The following is a 26,493-nucleotide window of genomic DNA, read 5'->3' on the forward strand; positions in this document are numbered from 1 at the left end:
TCCCAGGAAAGTGGTCACAGCACCATCCTGACAGAGTTCAAGAAGAATTTGGACAATGCTCTCAGGCACAGGCTGTGACTCTTGTGGTACTCCTGTGCAGGGCCAGGAGCTGGACATTGATGATTCTTGTCAGTCCCTTCCAACTCAGAATATTCTATGATTCTATGATTCTGTGAAACATCTGGAAAAAAGTAAACTTTTTTTCATCCCTGCCACCTCCTTCCCTCTGGCAGTCTTCCTATTTGTAAAGAAAGTGCAATGAATTCCTAAAGAATCATATTTTGAATGCCTGATTTCTTTACCAGTCCTCCCATTATTCCACTTGCTGAGCCTTCCTTCTGATGGAATCAAGTCACTGGATGAGGAATATTGAGGAATATGAGTGAGGATGCTGCCAATCCAGACCTGATCTTTTCTTGAAGACACGGTAATTGCAAAATATTTTAGCTCCTGTTATCTCAGGAATTAAATTTCTCAAATACCCTACACCATGTTGTGGAAAGTGAAGTCTATTTAATTTCACTGAGGAGCCAGTGCACAGCTTGGTAAATTGGTAAATCTGTATTTTGAAGAATGTGTTAACAACAGGTGCTGCAGGAGGTTTGGCTGGACTGTAGGAAAACTATCAACCTGAGGCACGCTCTAGGAAGCAAGATCCATCTTTATTTTGCTGAACTTCAGATTCTTCTTGAAACTAATAAAGAAAACACCACAGTCTTTGAACAGGTTAAAATTTCACAAATATGTATCTTTTCTAAAAGCACAGGGAAAAATTTGGGTGTTGAGAGATTATTAGTATTCAAAAAGCAAGGGAAGAAAGACCTAGTACCTAGCTGTACAGTGGAGGAAGAGTACAGCCAAAACAAATACTGAGAAACATTTGTTTAACATTTGGCAGGAGATAAATGCCGGCGCAACTTTACTCAGAATTGTATTTAGTTTTTGATCCATGATCTTCATTGGAATGTTGAGGTATAACCCTTATATGTGTCAGATATTTTCAAAACTTTCTAAAATGAGATTTTGAGGCACCCATGTTTTTTCCTCTACTAATGGTCTATTAAAACTATGTGCAGTGCTCAGTTTGTTTTTAAATGTTAGTGCAAGCTTGAATACCCTGGTTTTATACACCTCTTATTTTGTAATGAGTTTTCCCCATATGCTGGCAAAAGTTTTGGAGACATTTGTGACTCAATTTCAGGGATTACTAGGTGGCATTTAACAGTTTAAATCTGTGACAAGCTGCTGTTTCCAATTTCTGGTTTCTGTCTTGTGTGTATCTACACTGTTTGAAGAAACAGGGGCCAGATATCCTAGCAGGCATAATTTTAAGGAACATGGGTAATTATATTTATGATCTTGAGCTACAGGAAGAATGTGCAATCCCTTAATTTCCTACATATGTAAAAACACCATTTACAAACCGTTAAATAAAATTATCCATTTAAATTAGTTATATTTATCTTGAAATTATGCATAAATTGTTTTGTAAAGCATATACAACTTTGATAACAAATATTTCTATCCCTAAGAGATAACACAATATAATTATTTCAGATGAAAAGGTACATCATCTAGGAGATCCTGGGTTTGAAAATCAAAGTCTTTGGATCACCAATCAGTCATTTCTAAAGCACAATTATATAATAGTAATAATAGTAACTTTCATGATGGTGATAGATTTCTTTAAAGTGTAGTCATTGCAGGAGGCCTGTAGTTGTTTTGTGGGGACATGTCCCCTTTTCTGCCTTCCAGCTCAAAATGCAAAGGAGATACAGCATAAAGTTTTTAGCTTCTGACTCAGTGTTGGCTGCACAGTCATCAAACAGGCCTTGTTCAGTGCATTGGCTTTAATTAGGTATAGGTTTTCCTGTGTGCAGCTCAGGATTGTGCCAGGCTTGTAATTTTGACCCTTTGACCACCAGGTTTTCCATGCTGTAAATAGTACTTGACTCACTTTTGTACTCTTGGGAGATGTCTTACTCAGCTGACTTGTTCCATGTAATATTCATGTAACTGGCATGTTTAACGTGGGCTTTGTTGACCAGCAGAGAAACAGAAATGGTAGAATGGCTGGGATTTCATTAGAGAATGCTAAAGAGAATTGTAACACACCTGTGGCTAGACCTTGTTGTTAATCCTAGTAATAAAGGCTCTCAGACTCCATAAGGTGTTGTTCAAAATAGCTTTTATTGTTATCTTTAATTGGAAATCACACAAGGACAAAAAGGAATAGAACAGATAACCTTACATCTCTTTAAGTTGTGCAGCATCAGAAGGACTTCTAATCAAGGCATGTCAGGCTGCCTGAATTCTGTCTGCGCTGAGGTTCACCGGTGTGGTGGCCTTCACACCTCTTATAGGATATTCTCAGAGGTAACCATTGTGGGTCATATTGACTGTCAAACAAAAAGATGTTCCCGTGAGAACTGAAAGGAAAAGGCAGAGCCATAGGTGGTCACTAATTTAATATGCAGCAAATTAAATTTTATACAGCTAATCTGAGCTCAGCCAGTCCTTAAAGCAAGTTTGTGGTGTCAACCTGTGCTCAGCATAAACTGCAGTACCAGCTGCATTCATTTTGAATGTGCAAAGTATATAACATAATTTTACTCCTAAATGACTTTCTGATTGATTTTTTTTCCCCCTCAGTGATCTGATATACTGGTAACATTTGGTTTGTATTTAGTGAGGTGTATTTTACCCCTACCATCTTTAGCTATATCTTCAGCACTAATGACCCAGGCATTTGAAGCACAGTTTTTAATAAATGTATGTGCCCTTTTTTAAAATAGAAAACCCTGCAAGATTTGTGGGTTTTTCATAGGGGGATGGTGATATTTTTAATCTCACAGAGAACCAGAAACTGTCCTTCAGTCAGGTTTGGTTCATCTCTTTTAGATTTACAGATCCTAAAAGGTTATGTGTAGCCACAGACCATGGAAGGAGCCAGTGGAAGGTATCTGGGACAATGTTTGTTAGTCAACCTGAAGCACACCCCAAACTGACTAGACTCAGGAAATGGGCTTGTACTGGCTTTTTTGCTTTTGTGCAGATGATTTTCCCTACAGTAGTTGGTACCTGGCTGTGTTTTTTATCTGTGTTGATAACTCAGGGATGTTTTAGCTGTTGCTGAGCAGTGCTTGCACAGAGTCAAGGCCTTTTCTGTCTCTCTCCCCACCAGTAGGCTGGGGGTGCACAAGGAGCTGGGAGGAGGAGACAGCTGATCCCAAGTGACATTGGGCATATCCCATATGGCATCATGTTCAGCATATACAGCTTGGGGAAGGAGGGATGTTCACAGTGATGGTCTTTCTTTTCCCAAATCACCGTCGTGTGTGATGCAGAGCAGCTTTCCTGGAGATGGCTGAACACCTGCCTGCCAGTGGGAAGCGGTGAATGAATTCCTTGTTTTGCCTTGTTTGTGTGCACAGCTTTTACTTTACCTATTAAACAGTCTTTACCTCAACCCACGAGTTTTCTCACCTCTACCATTACAGTTCTCTCCCCCATCCCACAAGGGGTAACTTCTTTCAAAAATATCTTATGGAAAGGAGTTGTTCATCTCTCAGGTATAATTTTGTTTGACATGTGCAGTAGCTGTGCAGAAGTCTACACTGGGACAGTAATATATGGAAAAGCAGTCTTCTAAAAAAGCTAAAAAATACTTTGCCTATTTAAAGATCTTCTTACTTAAAAGTTGATTATTTTTGATCTTCAAAAAAAAAAAAGAGAAACCATTTGGTTAAAAATAAGTAGGAAATCTTTCACAGAAGAATTGAATTATTAATGGAAACCTTGACTCTAGACTGTTTTGATGGATAAAACTAATTTATCTCTGTCTCCCTGAGATATTTATATCATCTGTCTAAACAGCATGAGTCACATTTAAAATGATATCAACTTGTGCCACCTCCAGGATAACAAACTGGAGCTGGTTCAGCTGAGTGTTGCTTTCCTTCATTTTTATCATTCAAAATATCCAATTGATTTTTATTTAAATTGAGTCAGTTCACTGTACAGGGAATTTGAATCCATAGCCATGAGGGGAAAAAGAGATGGCACTGATCAACAGTGAAATTTATGCTTTCTTGTATTTTGGACATTCTTACTACAGGTAGAGGAAAAATGTGTGTTGTCCTTGATTCTTGAGGTATGAGTGTGTATGGATAGGCACAAACTTTTTAATGCTAAGTACACATGTGTAGTAATAAAACACATAGGTTTTTTTCCAAATACAACTGTAGGTTTTATATATACTTCAAGTAAAAGACTCAAGCTATGTGAAAGACCATTTGGTCTCAGAGCACTGTCCAGTATTAAGTGTACTAAAAGTATGTATTGCTTCTGCCATGTGTTGCAACTGGAAACAATGAAATTGGAGTAGAAATGTTTTGAAAACTTTTATCTCTTGCTCACTTTTTATTTTTTTCTAAACCACGATGAAAAAATTATTTTAGAATTTTTCATGAAATTAACTTCCAAAAACTTTTTTTATGTCATCTGGAATTCTTTGATATTAGAAAGAATTATCACACATTATGCTTTTTTTGCATTTATTTTGTGAAAACATTATTTCTAATACCTTGTTAGGCATTTAAGCAGAAGCAGGATGGCAACATAGAAAGGGCTACACAATTGTATAACCTGACATAAAGAGCTGTGTGCTGAGAAATTTTAAGAGCAAAGAAGACAATCTCACCTATATCTGTTTCTTGCTGAGACAGACATTTGAGAGTGAAAAAATTCAAAAATTTATATGGATTAATAGACTGTGTACAAGTAGAAATTCTTCCTCGCCTCTTTCAAAAACTGTTGCTCTGAAATATAGGATGAGAGTAGCATATATATAAAAAACCCCCAATGTTATGACCAGTATATGCAATAAAAATCTTTTATAGGCATTACTTTAATTTAGTTTCTAATCTTGTCAGTGGAATTGCAATTGTCTATATAGTTTTAAATTCCAAGACTAAATTAAAACTTTCATGGTGACCTCTTTGGGCAGAGAAAAATAACTATAACCTCTGTAGTGGAGAGTATTCATACTTTCCAGGGGGCAGCAATTTTTTAAATTTTATTTTTAATTTTTTTAAATTTTAGTTTAATTTTCTAGTCTATTTTAGTTTCTAAAAATACTGATTTTAAGGTATTTTTTATTTGATCCATAGATTATTATTAATGTATTTATCTAATACATGTTCTGTATGATGTTGATTTAAATTTTAAGAGTTTTCTTAAAATACTCTTCTGCAAATGGTAATACCTTTTATCTCCAAATTTAGCAATAGTACTTTTCAGTCAGCTTATTTGCACAACTTGTATTCAGAGATGATGAGAAGATTTATAAACTCCTGAATTCACACTGACACAAGTCAACATGAAACAAAGATGTTATTGCTGTAAATACTTTAGAGTATGTATAATAGAAATAGCCACTGTGTCTAGTTGGTTAATAACCTGAAAATCAAACACCATCAGTACTCATGCCCTCACACCTATCTGGTATTTTTTCTCGCTTTTTATGTAGGTTCTGATTGATTTTTTTCATTTTAGCACACTATTTGATATTTGTTTATTAAAATACTGTTCCAAGCGATCCCTGCAACACATGGCACAAGTGTAAGAGGAATTTTTTTTCTTTTCTATAGGAAGTATCTGCAGTCATTTGTTTAGGTTTAATCCATACCTATGTTGGAGTTATGATCTAACAACATTTATGATGTTTTCATTGTCAAAATGCTTTTGGTAATACCTAGATTGAGAAGGTTTGTCATCAGTTTTTATTTTAACTCTGAAAATCCATTTCAGATAAGCTTAAATGTGCGTGGGGAATCTAGTCAGTGCAGAGCACTGAGAGGCAAACTGTGCTACAGAGCTTGTGTGCTCTTGTCAGTGTCACCCAGTCTCTGAGGCTCCCCACAGCCCAGTGCTCAGTGGTTTTGTCTCTTACTCTGGGCTACTCCAATAAACGTGGATAAATTGTTTTAAAGTGAGAGCATCTCAGTTCCAATGCAGTGAGTTTTCTTTTAATTTTTAATAGCCTTTTGAGAGAGAGGTAAGCTTAAATTTCTTTTCATCCTTAAAGGTCTCTCCTTCTGTGTTACTTCTAAAAATCTCTGATGAAATTCTTATCAGGACTGTGGCTTGTTGATAAAGGAGCTTCAGTGACAAAATTGGCTTGAAATGTTCTATTATCATCAGGCTGCTTTTTCCTTGAAATTTCCCCCTGGATTTTTGGAGCATTGTTTAAAAATTCCAGCCAGTCCCCTTGGTCAGTCCATAGTTTAACCTCATCCTGTCAGCACAGGGAGAATAACAAGTGGTTGTGATGTGAAGGAGGAGGCAGCATTCTTGTGAAAACCCCAGGGTCAAGAAGAACTGGCTTTTGTTGGAGGCAATGCAACATAGACAAGACCCCACCCCCAAAAAGAGATTAATTAAACATACAGAGATGGAGAAAAAAGTAATAAAACCAACTTCTTAATTTTTCCCCTTAAAACTGCAACTCTAACAATTCTGAAAAAAGGATATTCAGAAAAATGATTCACCTGAGTTCAAGTCACAGTTATTGAGACTCTCAAATGCAGTTAAATAAAATAGTCCATTTTGTAAATCCTATTTTAGTGTAATCTGAAATGTTTTCACTAGCTTTTCGTTGGTGTGAAGTAGCACAATCTATTTCACTTACTACTGGAAAAAAGTTATCCATTTGGAAAGAAATATTAAAAACATCCTCATTGTGCTGGTCTAGGTTGAAAGTGGGAAAAAATGTTTTAATTTTTTTTCCAAAATTTTCTACTCTTACAATTCAATTATCCTTCCTATCAAATATCCCAATCAGAATTTGGAATCCATAGCAAAAAATTCTTCATATTTCTTCACCCATTTAATGAATTGGTTTTTTCAGATTTAAAAAGCACTTCAGAAATCATTCAGGGGTTGCTAAAACTGCATAGTAATGTGCCAAATTCATTTATCATTCCAGCTGCTGATTTTCTTCTGATGACTAACTTCATGCTTGAGAGAGAAATCCTTATCTTAGCATAAGCATCTCACCTGCCTGCATAAAATTGATTCCATTGCAATTTTAAAATGAGAACTGCCCTCTATTGTGTTCTTACATAGAATAATTGTGCTTTAGCTATCAAAAACATGTGGCAGCAAGGACATTTGAGTGCATTTTAGTGTCTGGCCAAACAGCCTGGATCTTCATGCTAAAGTAAGACACATCTTTTGATGTGAGGGTTGCTTTCCTATAACTAATGTGGCACAACTACAAAAACAGGTATTATTCCAAATGCAGTATTTCCAGCTGTGTTTATTCAATGAGCCAAGAATTTATTTAAAAGCTTTGGCAGTTTAATAATCACATGACCATCGTTTCACAGTCCCTTCTAGACAGGGAGGGCTCGATTTGTCTAGCTGAGAAAAATGTGTCTGTAATTGCAAAGGTAACATGTTGCCTCACTGGGCTGTTTGTTTGTTTTTAAACTACCTATCTCTACTCATCCATAACATCTGAAAGCTCTGAAGTACCAAGATGTTTATCCTTACCAAAATTTCTATGACAAAATTAATTATCGATATTTTCTTTATAAAAAAGGGTTTTTAAGCTCATCACTTGAACTCCTGGTGGTGCTTTTGTGTGGTAGAGGTTATCTAGAAAATGAAAGATGCAGGAGTTAAACCTAGTCGCCTTTTTTCCAATTCAAGGTCTTAACATCAAGACCAGTTTTTTTCTTATTTTTTCTTTGTGTTAAGGAGTCTACATTTTTATGCCCCACCATTGTTCTGTAGAAAAGATAGTCATGGCAGATAAACATTCACACATGCTCTTAGCCAGAGTATGGGAGGTGGCAAACCAAGTAGTTTGTTTTGATTGATTTCATTGCCTATGGAAAGTTTAAGCACAAGGATGTAGCAAATTTCAGTCACAGTGAATGTAACGTAATAAAAATATTAAAGAAGACTGGAACAAATGTGGAGAGAATCTTTTCCAGTAAGATGCACAAAAAACCCAATAGAACTGCTGAATGATGCAATTTCTGCAGACCCATAAAAACCAAAGCAGTGCTCAAAGTTAGTTTCTGGTCCAACCAATAATTATTGAATGTAATTGTTTTTATAAAGCAATGCAGTTCAACCTGTAACTAAGCTGACATCATGCTCCTCTTTTATTCAAAATACGTCAGAATATTTAAACCCTGACACTGAATATTGTGTAGATAAATGAAGCAAAAGAACATAAATGAATTATCTGTGGTTGCCTGCAAAGCCATCTAATGATGCCTCAAACTCCAAAGTCCCGGCTTCCCAGCCGTTTAGTGAAAAAAGACAGGCAACCTTTGAGGTCTGTTCAGCCCACACAGGACCTGAGTCACTCTGCAGAAGTGCCTGTCTCTCGTGATGGATTACACACAGAGCTCAGCAGAAGCAGGCTTCCAAATCGATGCCCTGAATATGTGCAATACAAATGTGGGTTCAGAACTTTTTATCAGAGATTTTTACCTTTCTATCTTTGCTCTTGGACCTGTAGGCATGGTAATAGGTAGTAGAAAAATATTTTTAGAAGGCACTTAGGTTGAAGTCAAGGGTCTAAGCAGAAAAGTGTGTCATCAGACCCAAATGTTTGTGGTTTAAATTACCATCTTTCTGCTCAGACATTTTAATTCCCAACCAATTGTAACTTTGCAAGTGGCTAAAATTCTGCACATGTTTTCCCTGGATAACTTGACGTGGTCTTCTAAAGTTTAGAGACCTAATGGAAGTTTTAAAGGAAACTGGGCTCAGGACCATATCCCATACATGGTGTGAATAATTTCAAATGCAGATTTGTTACCACTTCCTGTCCCTAGTGATATATCCCCAATGGGTACATCTCAGACACTTGTCAGCTGAAGGCTTAGTCACACCATGTTTCCAGAGCTGATGTCAATATGCAGTCACATTCTTCTTGCTGTTTCCAGCTTGGGAGATATTAGCCTGTGACATCATTTCCTTGCCCCAGTGTATAATCCTGTGCTTGTATTTCCAGTTTCAATCCACTTTTACTACTTCAATCCTTCATGTTGTCAGTCCAGTTATTTCTGTATGATCTTTTATCTTCACCTCTCTAGTGGGGATTTACAGGTTTGTTATTGCCAAATGTTGTTTGTATTATCTGAAGTTCTTTATCAGTATCAGTAAAACACACAGAGCTCCAAAAACATCATTTGAAACATAGTCAGACATCTTCTATTCCAGTAATATGCCTTTTTGTCCTTATGTTGTTTCCTTCCTTTAAACTATGTTGTGATTCTTTGGCATTTCTAGAGCATTTTGTCCAGAATATTTTTTCCTTTCATGGGCAGTATTGTGTCCAGCACATATGATCATATCACATGGATTTCTTATGTTCCTTTTCTTACAATATTCATTATCTCAAAAAAAGATATGCCAGGTTATTTTGCATAATGATAGTCTATTCTGGGGTAAAGCTGTTATTCATTATATTCCATTTTCATTTCTTCAGTGTCTGTAGCTATGCAATGCTTCATAGTTTATTACAAATCCTGGCACAGCTCATGAGGTAACAGACATTTTTAATGTTGTCTGGATCATGTACACTCCTTTTGTTTTAAAGAAACAAAAGCTAGGTTTTATTTTTCAGACACTTGATTGCCAGCCTGATAGATTCATTGGTAGTCTTTGTTGCTGAACTGCCCTTTCATGCCCAAGTATTTTAAGTACTCTCAAATGGAGGTTGAGGGGTGTTGCCCTCTTGGTCCAGACACTTCCTTAAAAATAGTTTTATGTCCTTGTTTTCTTCTTTTCTTAGATGAGTAATTGTCATATCCAGAGAGCATGTCATTAGCCACACTGCATTTGCTACTGGTAATCAACATCCCTATATTCGTTTTGTTTTGCGCTGTAAATTGTCTTTAATCTTAACTGGTTTTAGCTTTTTGGTGAAGCCACTCTTTTTCCTGTTTTCTTTTTATTTGGATGATGAAAGTACATTTTAGTACTTGAAATTCTGCAAGATCTGACCCTGCCTAACATTTTCTGTTCTCACTTTCTTCATATATTTTCTGACATCTGACAGTTTTTCTAGCATATTAATTTTATATTCCACCCTAAAAGCTTTCTGCATAGTCCAGATATCCTCTGAGGTGACTGCTCATCTAGTTAGAAATTGAACCCTTTGTCATAAAATGTTTCTCCCAATGTTTGAAGCTGCAAGTTTTAACAGTCCTCAGACAGTCTTTTTCTTAAAGGAATTACTGCATTTTCTTCAGTCTGCTTTATCTCCTTGTTTTCTGGTTTGGTTTTTTTTTTTTTTTGTTTTGGTTGATGTTTTGTTGATGATGAGTTTTAGTGAAGTTCTGATTTATTTGTGTTTAGCATTTATTTGTGTTACAGTTTAAAAAAAAAAAAAAGGAATGAATGTGGCATCACTTTGAGATACAGCTTTCTTAACCAGCTATTTAGTGAGGTCTTACACTTCACTTTTCTCATGTTCTGTGTTACATCCTCAAATACCTGGGTACCTAGGTCTACCCTTTATTGCTAAAATTTATTTTATGGGAAGTTGAAATTTTCCCTTGTAGCTTTCATAGTGATGGTTACTCCTTATTTACTATTTCATAAAATTATTTCCTATCTAAATAATGCAGAAATTTATACACGACAAATGGGATCCTACAAAAACCTTTCTAAAAGAAAAGGTTTTTTTATCTTACCCAGTATGAACTTCTGTGCTTTTTTAAATTTTCTTACAGTTTATTCCATACTTGGTTTATATTTCATCACATCATTATTTTTGTCATGAGGAGGGCAATAATATTGGTACACATGGGTGTGGGAGATAAGGAAGAAGGGGATTTCTATGCCAAACTGACTTGGCAGATCAGTTGCATCATCCATGGAACAGGGAAGATCCAACGAGGTATGCAAGGTATTTCAGGCAGTTAGGGCCTTCTAAACTTCAATATAGACCTTTCACACAGATTTTTGGACAGAATATTGCCATTGCTTTACAATTAAAAAAAACCCATAAATTTTAAGGGATGGTAAAGGTGAAAATCATGTGTGCAATCTTGCAAATTCATATTAGATTCCTGACAGTTTCTTTCAGTTGCATGCCAATGATATTCCATTGCTTCTCAAAGTTTTATTAATTTCAGGGTTTTTGGTGTTTTCTTGTTAAATAACTCCTCTGTATAACCTCTTTCATGAAAATATTTCATTAATTTTCTTCTAACAGACTGTGTTGCATTTTAAGTGAAATTATTTATTTCCTTCATGCATCATGTGTTAGATTAGTGCATCTCTAACTGAGAGAGGTTAGTGCTGCTGGACCATTGGTAATAATTGATACAGAGTGATTTCTGCCTTACTCTGTCATTTAGACATGGGAATGGGAAAATGGGTCCTACTTTTATTAGAACATCTTTTCTTCACCAGCAGACATCAAACTGTTAAATCACAAGAGCGCCTAACGTAGAGAATACAAAGTCATAGTGACAAGTAATCCTTCAAAGGAAGGAAAATGAGTATGTTTTTTCTTTACATTTTTGTAAGCTACCCTAGAATTTACCAGCACTTTCTGGAATGGCTTTATGCTGTTGTCTGTCAGTGAAGCAGAGGAGTCACTAGAGTTGGTTTTTGTTCTGTATTTTATATCCTTTTTTCCTTTTACTTTACCAATGGAGAGTTATTCAGTAATTTTTAAGATGGCAACTCATGTTTTGAAACAATAACTAACATGTTCTCTTATGTTTTTGGTTTATGTTTTTTGCAGCTATTGAACTGTATTTTGTCTTAGGACCATGTTGGAAGGCAAGCAAAGTTTTCTTGAGCAGCAAAAGAAATTTTTTCTATTTAAAAATGTCTTTTACAATAGTTATTTAAACTCCTTCTTACTGGCAGCAGACTGGGCTTGTATTTTTCAGGCAATTGACTCTAACCAGAGGAACAGATGCATTTAAAATAGACTGCAATTAGATTCTGGTTTTAAGATGCAGTGATAGGATGGGAATATTATGTAAATCACATATATATTCAAAAGATATTTACTTTAAAGTTTAATTCCCTGTTTTTAAAAGAGATGAAATTGTTTTCATATTTACTACCTTAAATTGTATAGGAATGCTAAAGAATGAAGTACTAAAAGTTTGCTCCTGGAAGCTAATGTAAAAAATGATGCTTTGTATGCAACATAAATAGTGAAAATTGTCCAGTTTCTCATCCACCAGCCCCCCCAAGTCCTTCTGGGCAGGGCAGCTCCTGGTCTGTTCATCCCCCAGCCTGGGTTGGTATTGGGAGTTGCCCCAGCCCAGGGGCAGCACCTTGCTCTTGATCTTGTTAATCCACATGATATTCCAAGGAACCTTCTTCTTGAGCCTGTCCATGTCCCTCTGGATGGCATCACATCCTTTGGTGGTGTCAACTGCCCCACTCAGCTTGGTGACATCTCCAAATTTGCTGAGGGTGCAAATTTGTCTGTGTCATTAAGAAGATAATCAGTGACACTGGTCGCAGTACAGGTCCCTGAGAGACTCCACCTGTCAGTGGTGTCCTCCAGGCCTCTCAGTGAGACCCCCAACCAAGTCCTCGAGCACCTAACAGCTCACCCATCAAACCCATCTCTCTCCAGTTTAGAAAAGGATGTTGTGGGTGGCTGTGTCTAATGCACTACAGAAGTTCAGATAAATTACATCTGTAGCTCTTCCCTTGTCCACTGATATAGTCATTCCATCATAAAATGGCACAAGCAGACCTTGCCCTTGGTGGAGCCACGTGCTGGCTGTCTCCCTGCTATTTTTAATTGCATATGAACTCTGTTAAGTTAATCTGTTAGTCATGTTCATTTAAAAATGTAATTGATGGAATCTATTTTAAGAGCTGGATAAGAAAATACCAGTTTCTGAATGAGAAAAGAAGGGTCTTGACACACTCTTTCCTTCTTTTGCTAGGCCATGGAAAGTGTGACTGTGGGAAGTGCAAATGTGATGAAGGCTGGTATGGTGAAGCTTGTCAGTATCCAACTACTTGCAATCTTACACGGAAGAAAAGTAATGAAATGTGCAAGAATTCTCAAGATATCATCTGTTCTGGTGCAGGTAAGATGTCTTTTGTTGCTTTTGATACCTTAGTGCTCTCCCAGTGTTATCTTGAGAATCACTGTCATTCCTAACTAATAGTTTTGTATAATATGTTTCAAGAGACTGAGAGTAACTGTAGGTATACTAAAATGTTTAATTTTCCTATAGGCTTATTTCTGTGCATAAAATGTACACTGATTAGGAACACCTACTTCAGTGCTCTGGTTTATGAAAACTGCAACTGTGTCATTTATTTTCCTCGTTAGAATATTGTTGCAATGGCTTTAATACAGAAAGTGATATAATCTCAGTCAAGTGTTTGTGTTTACAGAATGCAGAAATGGCATTTGCAAATAGTTTTCCTGGACATTTATAAGCTGTGAAACTATTTGACACACTTTTGAATTATACCTGTGATTATTAAAATCAGTTGTAGATCTGTTGAATCATTTAAAGGAGCATTTCCATCTTCACTGTCCTGATTTGGTAACACTCTCTTCTCTAATTGTTTAGTTTCATAACCATCTTAACTTAAATAGGTCTTTTCCTTAAAAAAAAAAATCAGAGGAAAACCAAATGGCCTTTTAGAAGATTTCATTGAAGAATGGTACCATTTTAAAGGGCATTTTCTACCAATTAAGCTGTGAGAACAGAAATTGCCTTCTGGTTTTTCCATTACATTGACCTCCAAATGGAAAAAGGTTTCAAGACTGCCACTTCTGCTCACAATTGCTAGTTTTTAATTTCTGTTGGAATCCACACATTCTGTTGGAATCCACAAGTAAATTTCTCACAAGTTAGTGGCTGGCATGAGCAAGGAATCCCAAGGATTTGTGGGACTTGTTAGAGAGAAGGTAGTACAGGGTAAGAATCCAGTTTAATATTAAACTATTAGCATGCAGCATACTGAGTAAATGATACACTTAATTTCTTACAACAGATGTATGAAACTTGCTATCAAGAGAGCCATGAGAGATAGCTAAATGAGAAACTGACTTTCAAAAAAAAGTACAGCTCATTGTACTTAGTCAAAGTTCTTAAAAGAGAGCCTCTTTCTTTCCTTGGTTAGAAGTCTTCACAGGAAAATGGACATAGCTTAACAGCCACTCCAAGTAGCCAAGGGGGAAGTGTTTGTGGCATCATGAGAAGAACAAATGGTTTTGCTTTTGCTGATATTAAACAGGACAGGATTTCCAATGAGACTGACTAGGGAGTTTGGCTAACTTTGATGGGCTATATCTTGTCTTGGTGGGCTTGCCTTTTGATCTGCTACTAATACTGTCATTGAGGTCTGGGCTCTGTTTTGTAATTGCCAATAAAACATAGGAAGGGGTGGCATGAGCTGTTACAAACACAGATAATCACTTCTTTTAACTTTTTTCAGTAACCAATCAAGATCCACCTAAAAATTCATTTTCCTGACTTAGTTCCTAATAATTTCTCAGAACAGCTAGGGCATCCTACCTAAACTGAGGCTCTCTATGTGGGCAATTTTCTCATTCCCCAATGGAAGGAAAGAACATTTTTATGATACACTGTCTCTCTGACCTGTTTAGAACCTCTGACCAGTATAGGAATCAATTTTCTGTTTTATCTTCTTTCCTCTTCCAGAATTATCTGTAATCATGTCAGTTTTCTCAAAAATTGCATTTGTATTTGTTTACCAGGTAATTGTGGGACATAACTCTAGTTCTGTAGGTTACTTGTGTTGTATAATCAGTTGTATTATTATTATTATAACTTTACTATATTAGCTCTTGCATACATGTTTACAATTTACTCTTTTAGAATGGCCGTGTCTGTAGCAGAGCCCAATACTTCTGTTCTTTGATTAACATGGTGTTTGTTAAAAGTCATTCTATGCTCGTAAGGGTAAAATTTTAAGGGTAAAAACGTCAACTGGTTTCTGCAATCTTGTGCAATATCAGCATAAAGCTTCTATTTTGGGGCACTTCTCTGATGCCAATAACTGTGTTTTCAAAAATACATATGGATGTCATGTGAGGATTATGAATGTTGTGAAGTGAATTAAAAAAAATCTGTACTTGCTGGCATAGTGATGCCATTGACTTTTGAAACAACTTGTTTGAGACCACTGACCACAAGGCCCCAGTAATGTGATATTGCACAAAGTTTCCACCCTTTCCATTTTAATAAAGAAGGGACAAGGGGATTTTTATATGAGCGGCATAGTAATACTTTTGTTTCTAATGTCATTTTAATGCGTTTGTGATTATTTTTTTTTTGACTGTGGAACTCATTCATACAGTTATTTGTGATCTCAGGTCAGATAGACCTGCTGAGGGAAAAGAAGGGATTCTTCTTTCCCAGGGAGCAATAAAAGAATTTCTTCCTATTCAGTAGAGCAGATCATGGAGGGAGGAAGCCACTGAGCTGAGGGCAACTCTCTTCAAAACACCAAGGAGCAAATGTGTGACACGATGAGCTGTGATAGAAGAGAGATCTGTTTACAAATCCATTTGCATCCTTTACTGCATTGCCTGAGTGCTCTGGCTTTTCATTACGTCAGAAAGTTTTTTTGTGTTTTTTTTTTTTGCTTGTTTGGTTTTTTGGGGCTTTTTTTGTGGTTTATACTGTGAAAAGAACAGCTTTACACTTCAAAGGCACTTGAATGCTCCATCACAGCTAAGATTAGGCTTAGAAACACAGCTAAGATTAGGCTTTTTGTTGATATGGATAATTTCTGTGTATGTCTTTATTTGTGTGGATGATCTTTGGATTTCAGCCTTCTCAGAAATAAAATATGTACCATCTCTGGACACACTAATGAAACTCTTTCTATAATCTGCAGTCATTATGTCATGTCTCTTAAATGTTTACAGGCACATGTCAGTGTGGCAGGTGCCAATGTGCTAACTCAGAAGAGAACGGACTGGTATATGGCAAATTTTGTGAATGTGATGACAGAGAATGCATTGATGATGAAACAGGAGAGATTTGTACAGGTATGTATCTTAATGAGAGCAAGAAAAGTGAAGAAGATTAATACAGGCTATTATTTAATTGCATGGTTCTACAAAATATCTTTACTGAATATATGACTTCAAAAAAAAGTAACTTTATTTGTAAGACTTCACACTGCAAATTGTAAGTGCAAATTTCAGATGCAAAAATGAGCTAACCATAAGGTTAAAGAAAGAATAAATCCTGTGACATTTTCCTCTTTTTGGAAGAACTGCTAAGAGAATTGTGCAAGATAAATCACTAAGGTAATTCATAGCTTAGTGTGTCTGTCCTCAGGAGAATATATATGAGGAATGTGAATGCTTCGTGGCACAGATAAGAGAGAGCAGAATGGATAACATACGAAAAAAAACCCAAAAAACAAACCAGAACATAGATTATTAGGAATTTTGTCAAGGAAGCAAAAATTAAAAATATCAGGAATAAATGTAGGATGATAACTCAGAGGCAGGAAGATAAGAAGAGAAAGGAATGAATAATGAATTTCATCTGTGATAGGAAAGGCAAAAAAGTAAGAAGAAATGAACTCTGCTGATACACAGGAAAGCAACCAAAATTCAAACTCTTCTTCTTTCATGTCATTATAAGGCAGGATCCTGGCAGTCAAATATTGTGCAATGCACACCATTTATGGCATTATAAATGCTGTTTTCTGTGTTGGGAAGGAGGCTTGTCTTTGAGCTGGAAGGTGCTACAAACATTGTTCAAGCTACACACAAGCAGATTGTGTCCATATGCCTACAAGAGTGTTCCAGTCTGCTCCCAGACTATCCATATCTGGGGGTAGTGCTTCCTCTGTGTGTGTGTGTCTGAAGAAAGAGAGTACTTGTACAGAAAATTTCTTTCTCTGTCTTTTCCTTACACAGACAGCAAAATAAATTCTATTTATTTAAGTGCCTTTGAAGGTAAAAAAGAAACCTTTTTTTAAAATCCTGGGATTAAATAGGGATTTTAAATGAGGTTATGCAGAATGGTCCTCTGAAGTCCAGATTCAGGAGCTCTAAGATTAGTAAGAATTGCAACTACTTAATTTAAAAGCTTCGTGCTTTGAAACACATGGCACATGCACCTTAGCAGATGAAAATATTCTGGAGCTGCTTTCACTCAGACTTGAATGATGCAGACATCTTTTTTGGGATATGTATGTTTTGTTAAAAGAACATCTGAAAGATTAATTTTGAAAAGAATTCTCCTTAATGAACTGGTTTAGCTGTGTTCAGAAATCTTTAGAGAGGGGAAAAAGAAGGGAAGCCATATACAACAGAGTTGGTGTGTAATAAATCAAGATGTCTTTACTGCAACTAGCTGAGGAGTCAAGAACACACAATGTGTTTTTAGACGTGCCAAGTATTGTGTCCTACCTTGATGTGTAAAGCTGTACTTGAATTTTAACTATTACAGTCCTCAAAATTTACCCATAAAGTAAAAAATAAAGTTTAAAAATATAAAAATTATGCTGTCAGTTAGTGTTTATTGATTAGATTTAATCTATGATTAAAGGAAAACCTTTTCTAAACTAGAGGGGAAAAGTGTAGCTCAGGTATCTTTTGTCTGATTTTATGTATTCATACATAGACTATAAATTGCTTCTATTCTGAATCTAGTAGTGAAAATTTTTTAAGGAAAAGATCAAAACAGTTAAATTGTTAATGCCTTTTAAAAACTTGCCTCTTTCTCACTGTACAAAATTTGTTTTGGCTTAAGGCCATGGAAAGTGTTACTGTGGAAACTGTTACTGTGAGGCTGGTTGGCATGGAGATAAATGTGAATTCCAGTGTGACATCACCCCCTGGGAGATCAAGAAAAGATGCACATCTCCAGATGGCAAAATCTGCAGCAACAGAGGTGTGTCATTTGCATGGACCTTCTACGCATGCTTATATCGTTGGCTTTTTTTTCACTCTAAGCATTCTCTATAGTAGGACATAGATTGTGTTTGCTGAGAGTTTCTACTTGTTCTCACCTGTTTCAGCTCTGGATATACATTTCCAGCTGGGTATTTACCTGTGTTTAGGGATAAACTTACACAAATCCACATCCACTTCTTGATTAAGAAAACTCAGCTTGTTCTCATTCTTTATTTTTGTAATAAGTCTGACCAGGATAATTTGTTATTTAGTATATATTTGTTTTGGTAAGCAACCTACCTTGCAAAATAAAGTATTACCAGATTTTTGGCTTTGAACAGGTTGGTGCTGTAAGGTCACAGAACTGTATGTCAATTCACTCTTAAAGAAGACTTAGGACTCACAATGGCATGGGGAAAATGAAAACACAAAACATTTAATTTCCACCACAACCAAAAAAACACCTGTGAAGTGTTCAGTAACAATGCTGTGGAATGTATAGACTTCACACAGTTTTTCTAACTACATAAGATCTTATCTGCACACAGTTTTGGAGTTTGAATTTTACCTTATACTTCTGTCTAATTTTGCCATTTTTGGGAAAAAAAAAAAAAAAGAAGAAGAAAAACCCACAAAATAAAGTTGCTTTTCACTAGCTGCTGTGAACAAGAAGTTAAAAAAATAGGGTGTTCTTTTGGCAATAAATCAGAATAATTATAGTAGTACATAAGCAAGAGTCACATAGCATCTCTTAAAAGCATCTCTACTGGAAAAACCTGCTGTATTGAGAACATCCAATCATCCTGAGAGCATTTAGAAAACTCTCTTCTCATAATTAGGCTGAAATTGAAAGTTTGGCTCAAATACAGAGACCATGTAGGCTCATTTAGTTTCAGGACTTCAGCATAAAGTTTTCGTGTAGCTCTGGAAATAATAGATATCAAAGTGTCATCAGATCAGATGCTTTCTTTGCACTGAGAAGGTAATTTCTTGGCAAAGAATTTCTCGTCAAAGCAAGCTTTTAATCGAGTTTGAAATTTTAATGTGTGATTATTTCTTTAAACTGGCATTGCAATAGGAGAAATTGTGTGAATAGCATAGCTGATGTTCTGAGTAGCTGCAACCTCCAATGCAAATGTACATTTGTGTGATACTTCCATGCCTTTAGCCTTTCATGTCTTTGTGATTTTATCTTCATAAGAATTTTGTAGGATTCTGACAATGTGAAGTTGATTTTCAACAAAGTATTTCTGCTCCATTTAGTCCTACTTACCCAGTTTTCTGTGTTTAAACACCTTGTGATATAAGTACAGTTCATCTTGTCAGTGTTGAGCCTTCTAAAAATCAAATATCGAGGCTAACCTTGCTGCCCACCCTCCTTCAGTGCTAAGATGGATAAATTGTTGCTTATCTTTTCCCCTGTACTATCTAGTCAGACATGTGAAATTTTAGATTTTTAAACTTTGGTGAGATTATGTTCTGCATTCTGACATCCAGGACAGCTGATCTAAATTAACTTTGAATTTGTTTCTGGGAGGATTAATCACTCTCCAGAGGCATTTCCTGGTTTTGTTTGTTTGTTGGTTGGTTGGCTTTTTACTTCTTCAGTAATGTCACTGAATTGTGAAAGTATAAAAAATTAGGCACAAATTCCTTGTGGGCTGTCTCAGGGTTCTTAGCATTATATAGGGCTGTAGCTCTTCATGTCATTCATGCTGGGTTGTGTAGACCTTCTCCTTTTATTAGAGAGAGAATGTGCCCATATCTAAGTGTACTGTTTAGTCATCCTGTCCTGTTGTCCTCGAACACATTTTATTGTTTAGAGTAACCTAAATACGATGACAAATGTGTTGGCAGAGTAGCAGAAGGTGAAGCCACTCTGCAAGAAATGAACTGCATGCATCAGTAAGGTCAGGCTGCTTCTACGAGCCTCTTAGCATCTCAAAAAAAGTAGCAAGAGTGTTGCCCTGGAGCATATTTGGATTTCTGAATAAGGATTTTTTTTTTTTTGATTGGTTGGGGGTTTTTGTTCAGATTTTCCTTAATAAGTAGGGTGCATATCTCTGCATATTAGTAAAATTAGTAAATATAGTGAAAAAAAAGTAAAATAGTAAAAATAGTAAAAAATATTAGTAAAAATATTAGTAAAATATGCAAATTTGTTTTAATTTATTCACATTTCTTCTTATTGTAAGCAACAGGGTGTGGCCCTGTATATGGACTTGGAAAAGTGGAGGAGTATCCTTTCATGTAGATCTGTGCTGCTTAGATCTGTTCTTTTTAGGTAAAGAATGGCTTCCTAGACATTTTCAGCTGTGTTAGTTTGGATTCTCTTGTAGTTTAAATATTTCTGCTTTAACAACCGTTAATTATCCCCTGTGCCCAAGCCCAAGTCATTTAAACAGAATTGATTTTTATTGTCATTACTGACAGGGCAAATTACTGTTGATGTCAAAGATGTACAACTGTTCTGTGAGCTACATTTTTTGTTGACTCCTAGCAAGGCTCAACAGCAAAAAGAAACATGAACAGGATGCCAATTTGTTTGTTTAAAGTATTGCTACTAAATAATCATGGAAGGTGTCAAATCATAGAAGATGAGCACACGTTCAAGATTACCACTTGCAGCTTTGAAATTGCATTTCTGTGAGAGCTGAAAATTCACAGGTGTAAATTCCTGTAATCAAAGTGCTGTCACTCTAAATTACACAGTTAATATTCTCTTCTTTGTTTTTTTTTTTTTTGTTTGTTTGTTTTTTTAACCTTTTTAGGGACATGTGTATGTGGGGAATGTACATGCCATGATGTGGATCCAACTGGTGACTGGGGAGATATTCATGGAGATACTTGTGAGTGTGATGAAAGAAACTGCAAAGCAGTGTATGATAGATATTCTGATGACTTCTGTTCAGGTAAGGTTTGAGCATAAAGGGGTCTTAGGTGTAGTTTTATAAAATGCCTTCCAACTAGTTTGATCTTCTTCTTCCCTAGTGCTCCAATTCTCATTTCCAAGCTCTCTCATACTGAGCTTGGGGGGCAGGAGGGGGCTTGGAGGGGGCTTTTTAAATTAAAGACATAATTCTGTATTTTTTTCTATGCCATGTAATGAAACCCTGTAAATATTAGATTCTTTAAGGAAGAATCTTTTAGATTCTTCTAATACCCTTGTGTTCAGTGTAACCTAACATGAATTGGATAATGGTTGAAAATTTAAAATATAAGTGTATCCTTTCTTGGGAAAATTTGAATTTGAAAGTTCATTAGATAAGACTGTGTTTGTTACTTCATTTTATATGACAGAGAGATAGATGATAATCAAGAAGTTCAAGGAAGAGTAAATAAATGAGTCAATGAAAAACAGTCCCCTGAGAATACAAATTGACATGAGATCCAGTAGAGCATCAATACTTGAAAAATAGAAATATGTGGCCCAGCTGCACTTCTGTAGCTGTAGACCAGACTGTACACCTTAGACACACCCATCTTCCTTTTTCTTCTACTTGGACTTGAAAGCATTATATTCAAAACAATTAGTATCCATCCATCCATGCATCAATGCATCCATCCATCCATCCATCCATCCATCCATCCATCCATCCATCCATCCATCCATCCATCCATCGTTTTGCAGTTTATAGATGTTCCTTGTATCAGCTAACAAAAGCTGAGATTCTGAGAGGGACCTTGCATGCCATTTTGTGTGGATACTAATAAACATGCTAACACTAGGCAGGAGAGAAGGACTTTGTTCAGCACACAGCATGCCATTTGTACACACAGGAATTCTGCAAAAGTAAATGAATGTGATTTCAAAGAGACTTTACAGATTGGGCGTTGTCGGCTTCAGTGCATCCTGTAGAAATCTGGTCTGGCCTAATTAATAACAGGAAGAATAGAGTCACACCAAGGACAAAATTGATGGGGTATATTTTCCTCCTATCCCTAGAGTGAGACATGTCATACAGAAAGATCATTGGAGTTTTCTGTAAGAGAGAAAGAAAGCTGAAACCAGCATGATATATAAAATGTTCAGCCTTTTCTTTCCCTGTTTAAAAAGTTTCTCAACAGTTGTGGGGGTTTTGTGTGGTTTTTTCCCCCCGTTTGTTTTGGTTTGGTTTTGTTGTTGTTGTTGTTTTGTTTTGTTTTTAATAAATTTAGAGGACTCACTAGTTAATAAAAGGGGGGGAACGTAGCTTTTCCAAAAACCTTCAGTGACTTAATTTACTAGTTGCTGTTCAACCACTTGCAGATATTATATATTTATTTAAGGGTTTATTAATGAATAAACTGGAATGATGTAGAGCTGTGTGCAGTCACAAAGTCAGGAGAGCAGCAGGAAGATCGAGTTGGTTGTCAGTTTTTGAATGTAACACTGTGTTGCTGTCAGGGATTTTAGCACTCAGGGACTGATCAAAATATCAGCATCAGCTAAGGAATGCAAAGCTACAAATCAACAAGGAAAATGCATTTTATAGTTAAGGGTGAACACAAGACTTTCAAACCTAATTAAATTAAAGCAAACCTGTGGCATCTACAAGTAATGCTGTAAAACTGAAAAAGTCATGCTTGAACTCCCCTTTCCTGGACATTATTGCCTTTGCAGCTACTGCTGCCCAGGATGATAATGGCTCTAAGGAAGCAGAGGGTAAGAAAGTACAGACAGTTTCAAAGGAGCTTGGGGGAAGATACTGCCATTTGGCATTGGATTAAGGACTGGTACATTGGTCTTTTTTACACTATATAACTGTAAATGAGGAAAAGTTAGATATGAAAGGAAGGACTCATATGGCTTGCTTGATGTGACTAAAACTCAAGTTGAAGTATAATTTTGTTTTTCCATCTCCTCATCAAATAATTTTAGTACTAATTATTTTCATCCATTCCCTTTCCATTATGTTTTAGAAAAGCCTAATTTAGTCTTAGCTGGCCATCCAAGTATACATTTCTAAAATAGATTGAGGAAAAAAAATCCATTTGCACATGAAGCAATGTGAACAATATCTTCTAGTCCTGCTGTTTAGTCTTGTTTCAGAAATAGAAAAAATGCATAAGTTTTAATTTTGGTTTATTGTGGTAGTCAGGCAGAATTTGCAATTAAATCAAAGATTTAATAGAGGAATTGTAGTGGGACAGGTTTTTTAATTGCTTATATGAAATAAATTTTTATTGCACAAAGTGTACATGCATTAGTGTATCTGAAAAATATCCTCATTGTTTCTCACAATTATTTGTAAATTGATTTGGGATGAATCCAAGAGTGATTAGTTAGATTAGGGAAAATAATCCATCTCTCTTAAAACCTTCATCAAAAAGAGATTATACAAAATTTTCTTATCTTGTTCTGTCTACCTAATAGATAGAGACAGGAAACCACAGTCCTCAGTAGCGTGGAGAAATTATAGGAAATCTGTTTTCATGTAAAGAGTTTCACTGTGACCGAATGAAATTCTATTTTTATTTAATAAAATACAAATAACAGGAATTGACAGCCCGGATATGAGGATTTAACATCACACAAGGGCAGCTCCCTCCAGAAGCTTCATGTGGCTTGAGGTGACTGTTATTTCACAGTACATCATATTGACTACTGGATGCCTTCTTTTAACACCTGAAGTGCCAGTCAGAATGTTCCTGAATTATTGTCTTTCAGAAGTCTTCTCGACAATAAAGTGATTACCTTCATTTAAAGAGATAACAGCTCTCATGACTTGACACAGAAAGAGAACATGCTTCCATTAAGAAAATTTGTATGTTCACACATTTCATGAGCTCCTTTGCTGTGGCTTTAGCAAAGAAACTATTGTATGAAAGTGCCTAATCCTCCCATAAGTATCTCTCTGGGTCAGGGATCATAAAACCAATTCACAGCCTGCCAGCAGGTACACATGAAAGCAAAGGAAAGAATCGTGGGGTCAGAGAATGGTTTGTATTGGAAGAAACCTTAAAAATCATCTAGTTCCACCACTACCAGGGACACCTTCCCTGCAGGGACACCTTCCAGTAGACTAGGTTGCTCAAATCCCCGTCCAGGCAACCCTTGAATGTTTCCAGGGGTGGGCTTCCACTGCTTCTCTAGGCAACTTCTTCGAGAGCCTCACCATCCCCACAGTAAAGAATTTCTTCCTTGTAATCTAATCTAAACTCATCCTCTAAACAAGAAGAAGCCTATAACGCTTTTCAAGGAAAACAAATTACTAACGTAAAGAAAAGTTATTTTGTGCAATTAATAAGACTTGTATTTTGGGAAGTCATCTGATGACTCCTAGAATGATTGCTTCCTCCCATTTTCACCTTGTGAACTAATAAACAAAAACGTTTTATAAATTGGTACTAAAGTGCAAGTATGGTTAAAAAGAGATATAAAATCTATGTTACTGTGGTTTTTAAGAAGAACATGGATAGAAAAATGGACATTGGAGCAATGCTTTGGTCCTGTGTCCAATGAATGATGACTGTGTGAAAATTGTGAGAGATCTAACCTGCTGTCTCATGTAAATAGATGTTTGATTTTATGGCAAGGAATGTTGTTTTGCTGATTCTCAGCTTTTCTCAGGAACATTTTGCATTGCCAGAATCTCAATGCTTTTTGCAAAGAGCATAAAGAGGGAGAAGGACAATTATCTATTTTTTTCATAGTTTTTCTTGAGAAAAACTCAAGAAAAATTGCATATGTTTGTTTTCATATAGAGGAAATATATTTGCAGGGAATAGTCTCAGACATGGCATAAGATACCAAAACTGACATCTAATTGTCCTACTGTAATTAGAACTGATTATGTCCAATATTTCAAAATTTTATTATTTGTATATCACTGTTTAGTGGAAGACACTGGTTTGATGCTTGGAATTGATGTAACAATGCTTGTCTGTAGTGGATCATGTTGATTGCAAGTAGATAAACAATGGCATTGATATATTTCTTAGAGAATATGCTGCAACCCTGGTAGAAAAAGAACATAAAAAAAATTAAATATTGCCTTATGACATTCCACTTTTCCAAATGGTGGTGAAATGTGTATTTTTAATCTCTGTTCCACCCTTTTGCATTAGATCATGTGTTAAATGGCTAAACATCCCTTAAGGAAAATAACAGAAGAGGGGATATGGCTCAAATGGAATGGTAGACAGTGCTATTTTCAGGAACAAAAGTAGGCATAATGGATTGGGTGTATTTTTTTGCCAGTCTCATTACTGAATGAAGTTCCAACTTCGATAAAGTTCATCCAATTAAGAGTTTTTCATTCTTCACCAGAATGGAGGTTAATCTTGAATTGTATTCATTATAAAGGTCATGGACAGTGTAATTGTGGAAGATGTGACTGTAAAGAAGGATGGACTGGGAAAAAGTGTGAGCATCCACATTCGTGTCCAATGTCAGTTGAAGAAAGTGCTAAGAAATGCCAAGGAAATTCTAATTTACCTTGCTCTGGAAGAGGTAAGCACATTTCTGGAAGAATTTTCATGCCCTTTAAATGCACTTTCATTAAAATAATTTTTATAGGTGCCCAGGATTACTAGTACTGAAAAATGTGTACCTTCTTGGCTTACTGTGCATGAATCACACCTGTATAACTTGTGATTTAGGAGGAGGGAGGAGAAGAATACAGAGAATATTTTTCCTGCTTTGTATTTTATTTTACACGTCTTAACATTTATTTTGGAGGTTTTCAAGGGTGCTTTGAAAATTGCCATAGTTAAGCCTTTCCTAAAGATCCATTAAAAATATGGATTTAGTCTGTGCATTTTTTGACAAAAGCAGCGTGAGATTTTCAGCCTGTGTAAAATGTGGCACCGTTGTGATAAGGACTGTTTGGATTTACTCTGACTATGAAACTGCCCATTAAGTGCAGGACTGACTTCTATAAAATGCAGCTATACTTCAGCACAGTTTGCTAGTTGGCCATTGGCTTTTCATTTGAAAGAATTTCTTTGTGACACTGTAGCCTTTTCAAGAGCTTTGACTAAAAATATACACTAAGTCAGTCACACACTTAAAAGATATATTGCAAGCAATTTTTCTCAGAAGGGAAAGGACCTGCTAATTTTCCTCTGTCACTGTGTGAAATGTGGTTTTCTGCAGAAAGAAGAGAGAAAAGTAAATACAAGACAGAATATTGCTAGAACTGGTAATTGAAGTTGTTATGAATTCTGTCCATTTAAGTATTTTCTGGGAAAGGCCTAAAGCTTCTCTTGAATTATTGCATTTGACCCCTAATGTCAGTTCATTTGTGATTTATTCTTTCACTAATACTATCTAACATAGTCAGAAATTGTAGGCTGTCCACCCAAGTTATCTCTGTGATAATTGTACTATTTTCCCCCTGTAATAGTGTAGCAGCTTATTTACTTCCTAAGTGTTGCATTAGGAGTCTCTTAAAAGAGCTATGTATTAACAGACAGTTGCTTGTTCTTTTCTTAATTAAGCTGCAGTTTTCCAGTTAATTGTCTCTCTCTTTTCCTGCTAAAATTTTGTCACAGAATTTTTTGCTACAAGTTAGTTGGAGAATGGGCATCTGTAGAGAATTAACTGCATTTTATTTTTCATGTTTACAGGAATGATAAGTAAAAGAAAG

General features: G+C 36.0%; 1 protein-coding gene across 1 annotated transcript in view; it reads left to right on the top strand.

Annotated features, from left to right (window-relative positions):
- The window catches only part of ITGBL1 (integrin subunit beta like 1), a 125,205-nt gene that overhangs the window by 41,193 nt on the left and 57,519 nt on the right, over window positions 1-26,493 (top strand). Inside the window, exons 3-7 of the mRNA XM_059839305.1 lie at window positions 12,960-13,106; window positions 15,932-16,054; window positions 17,778-17,918; window positions 20,692-20,832; window positions 25,209-25,355. Of these exons, the coding sequence (XP_059695288.1) occupies window positions 12,960-13,106; window positions 15,932-16,054; window positions 17,778-17,918; window positions 20,692-20,832; window positions 25,209-25,355 (699 nt within the window). The remainder of the gene's footprint in view (window positions 1-12,959; window positions 13,107-15,931; window positions 16,055-17,777; window positions 17,919-20,691; window positions 20,833-25,208; window positions 25,356-26,493) is intronic.

The sequence above is a fragment of the Haemorhous mexicanus genome, chromosome 2 (genome assembly GCF_027477595.1).
Source record: "Haemorhous mexicanus isolate bHaeMex1 chromosome 2, bHaeMex1.pri, whole genome shotgun sequence".
Lineage (NCBI taxonomy): Eukaryota > Metazoa > Chordata > Aves > Passeriformes > Fringillidae > Haemorhous > Haemorhous mexicanus.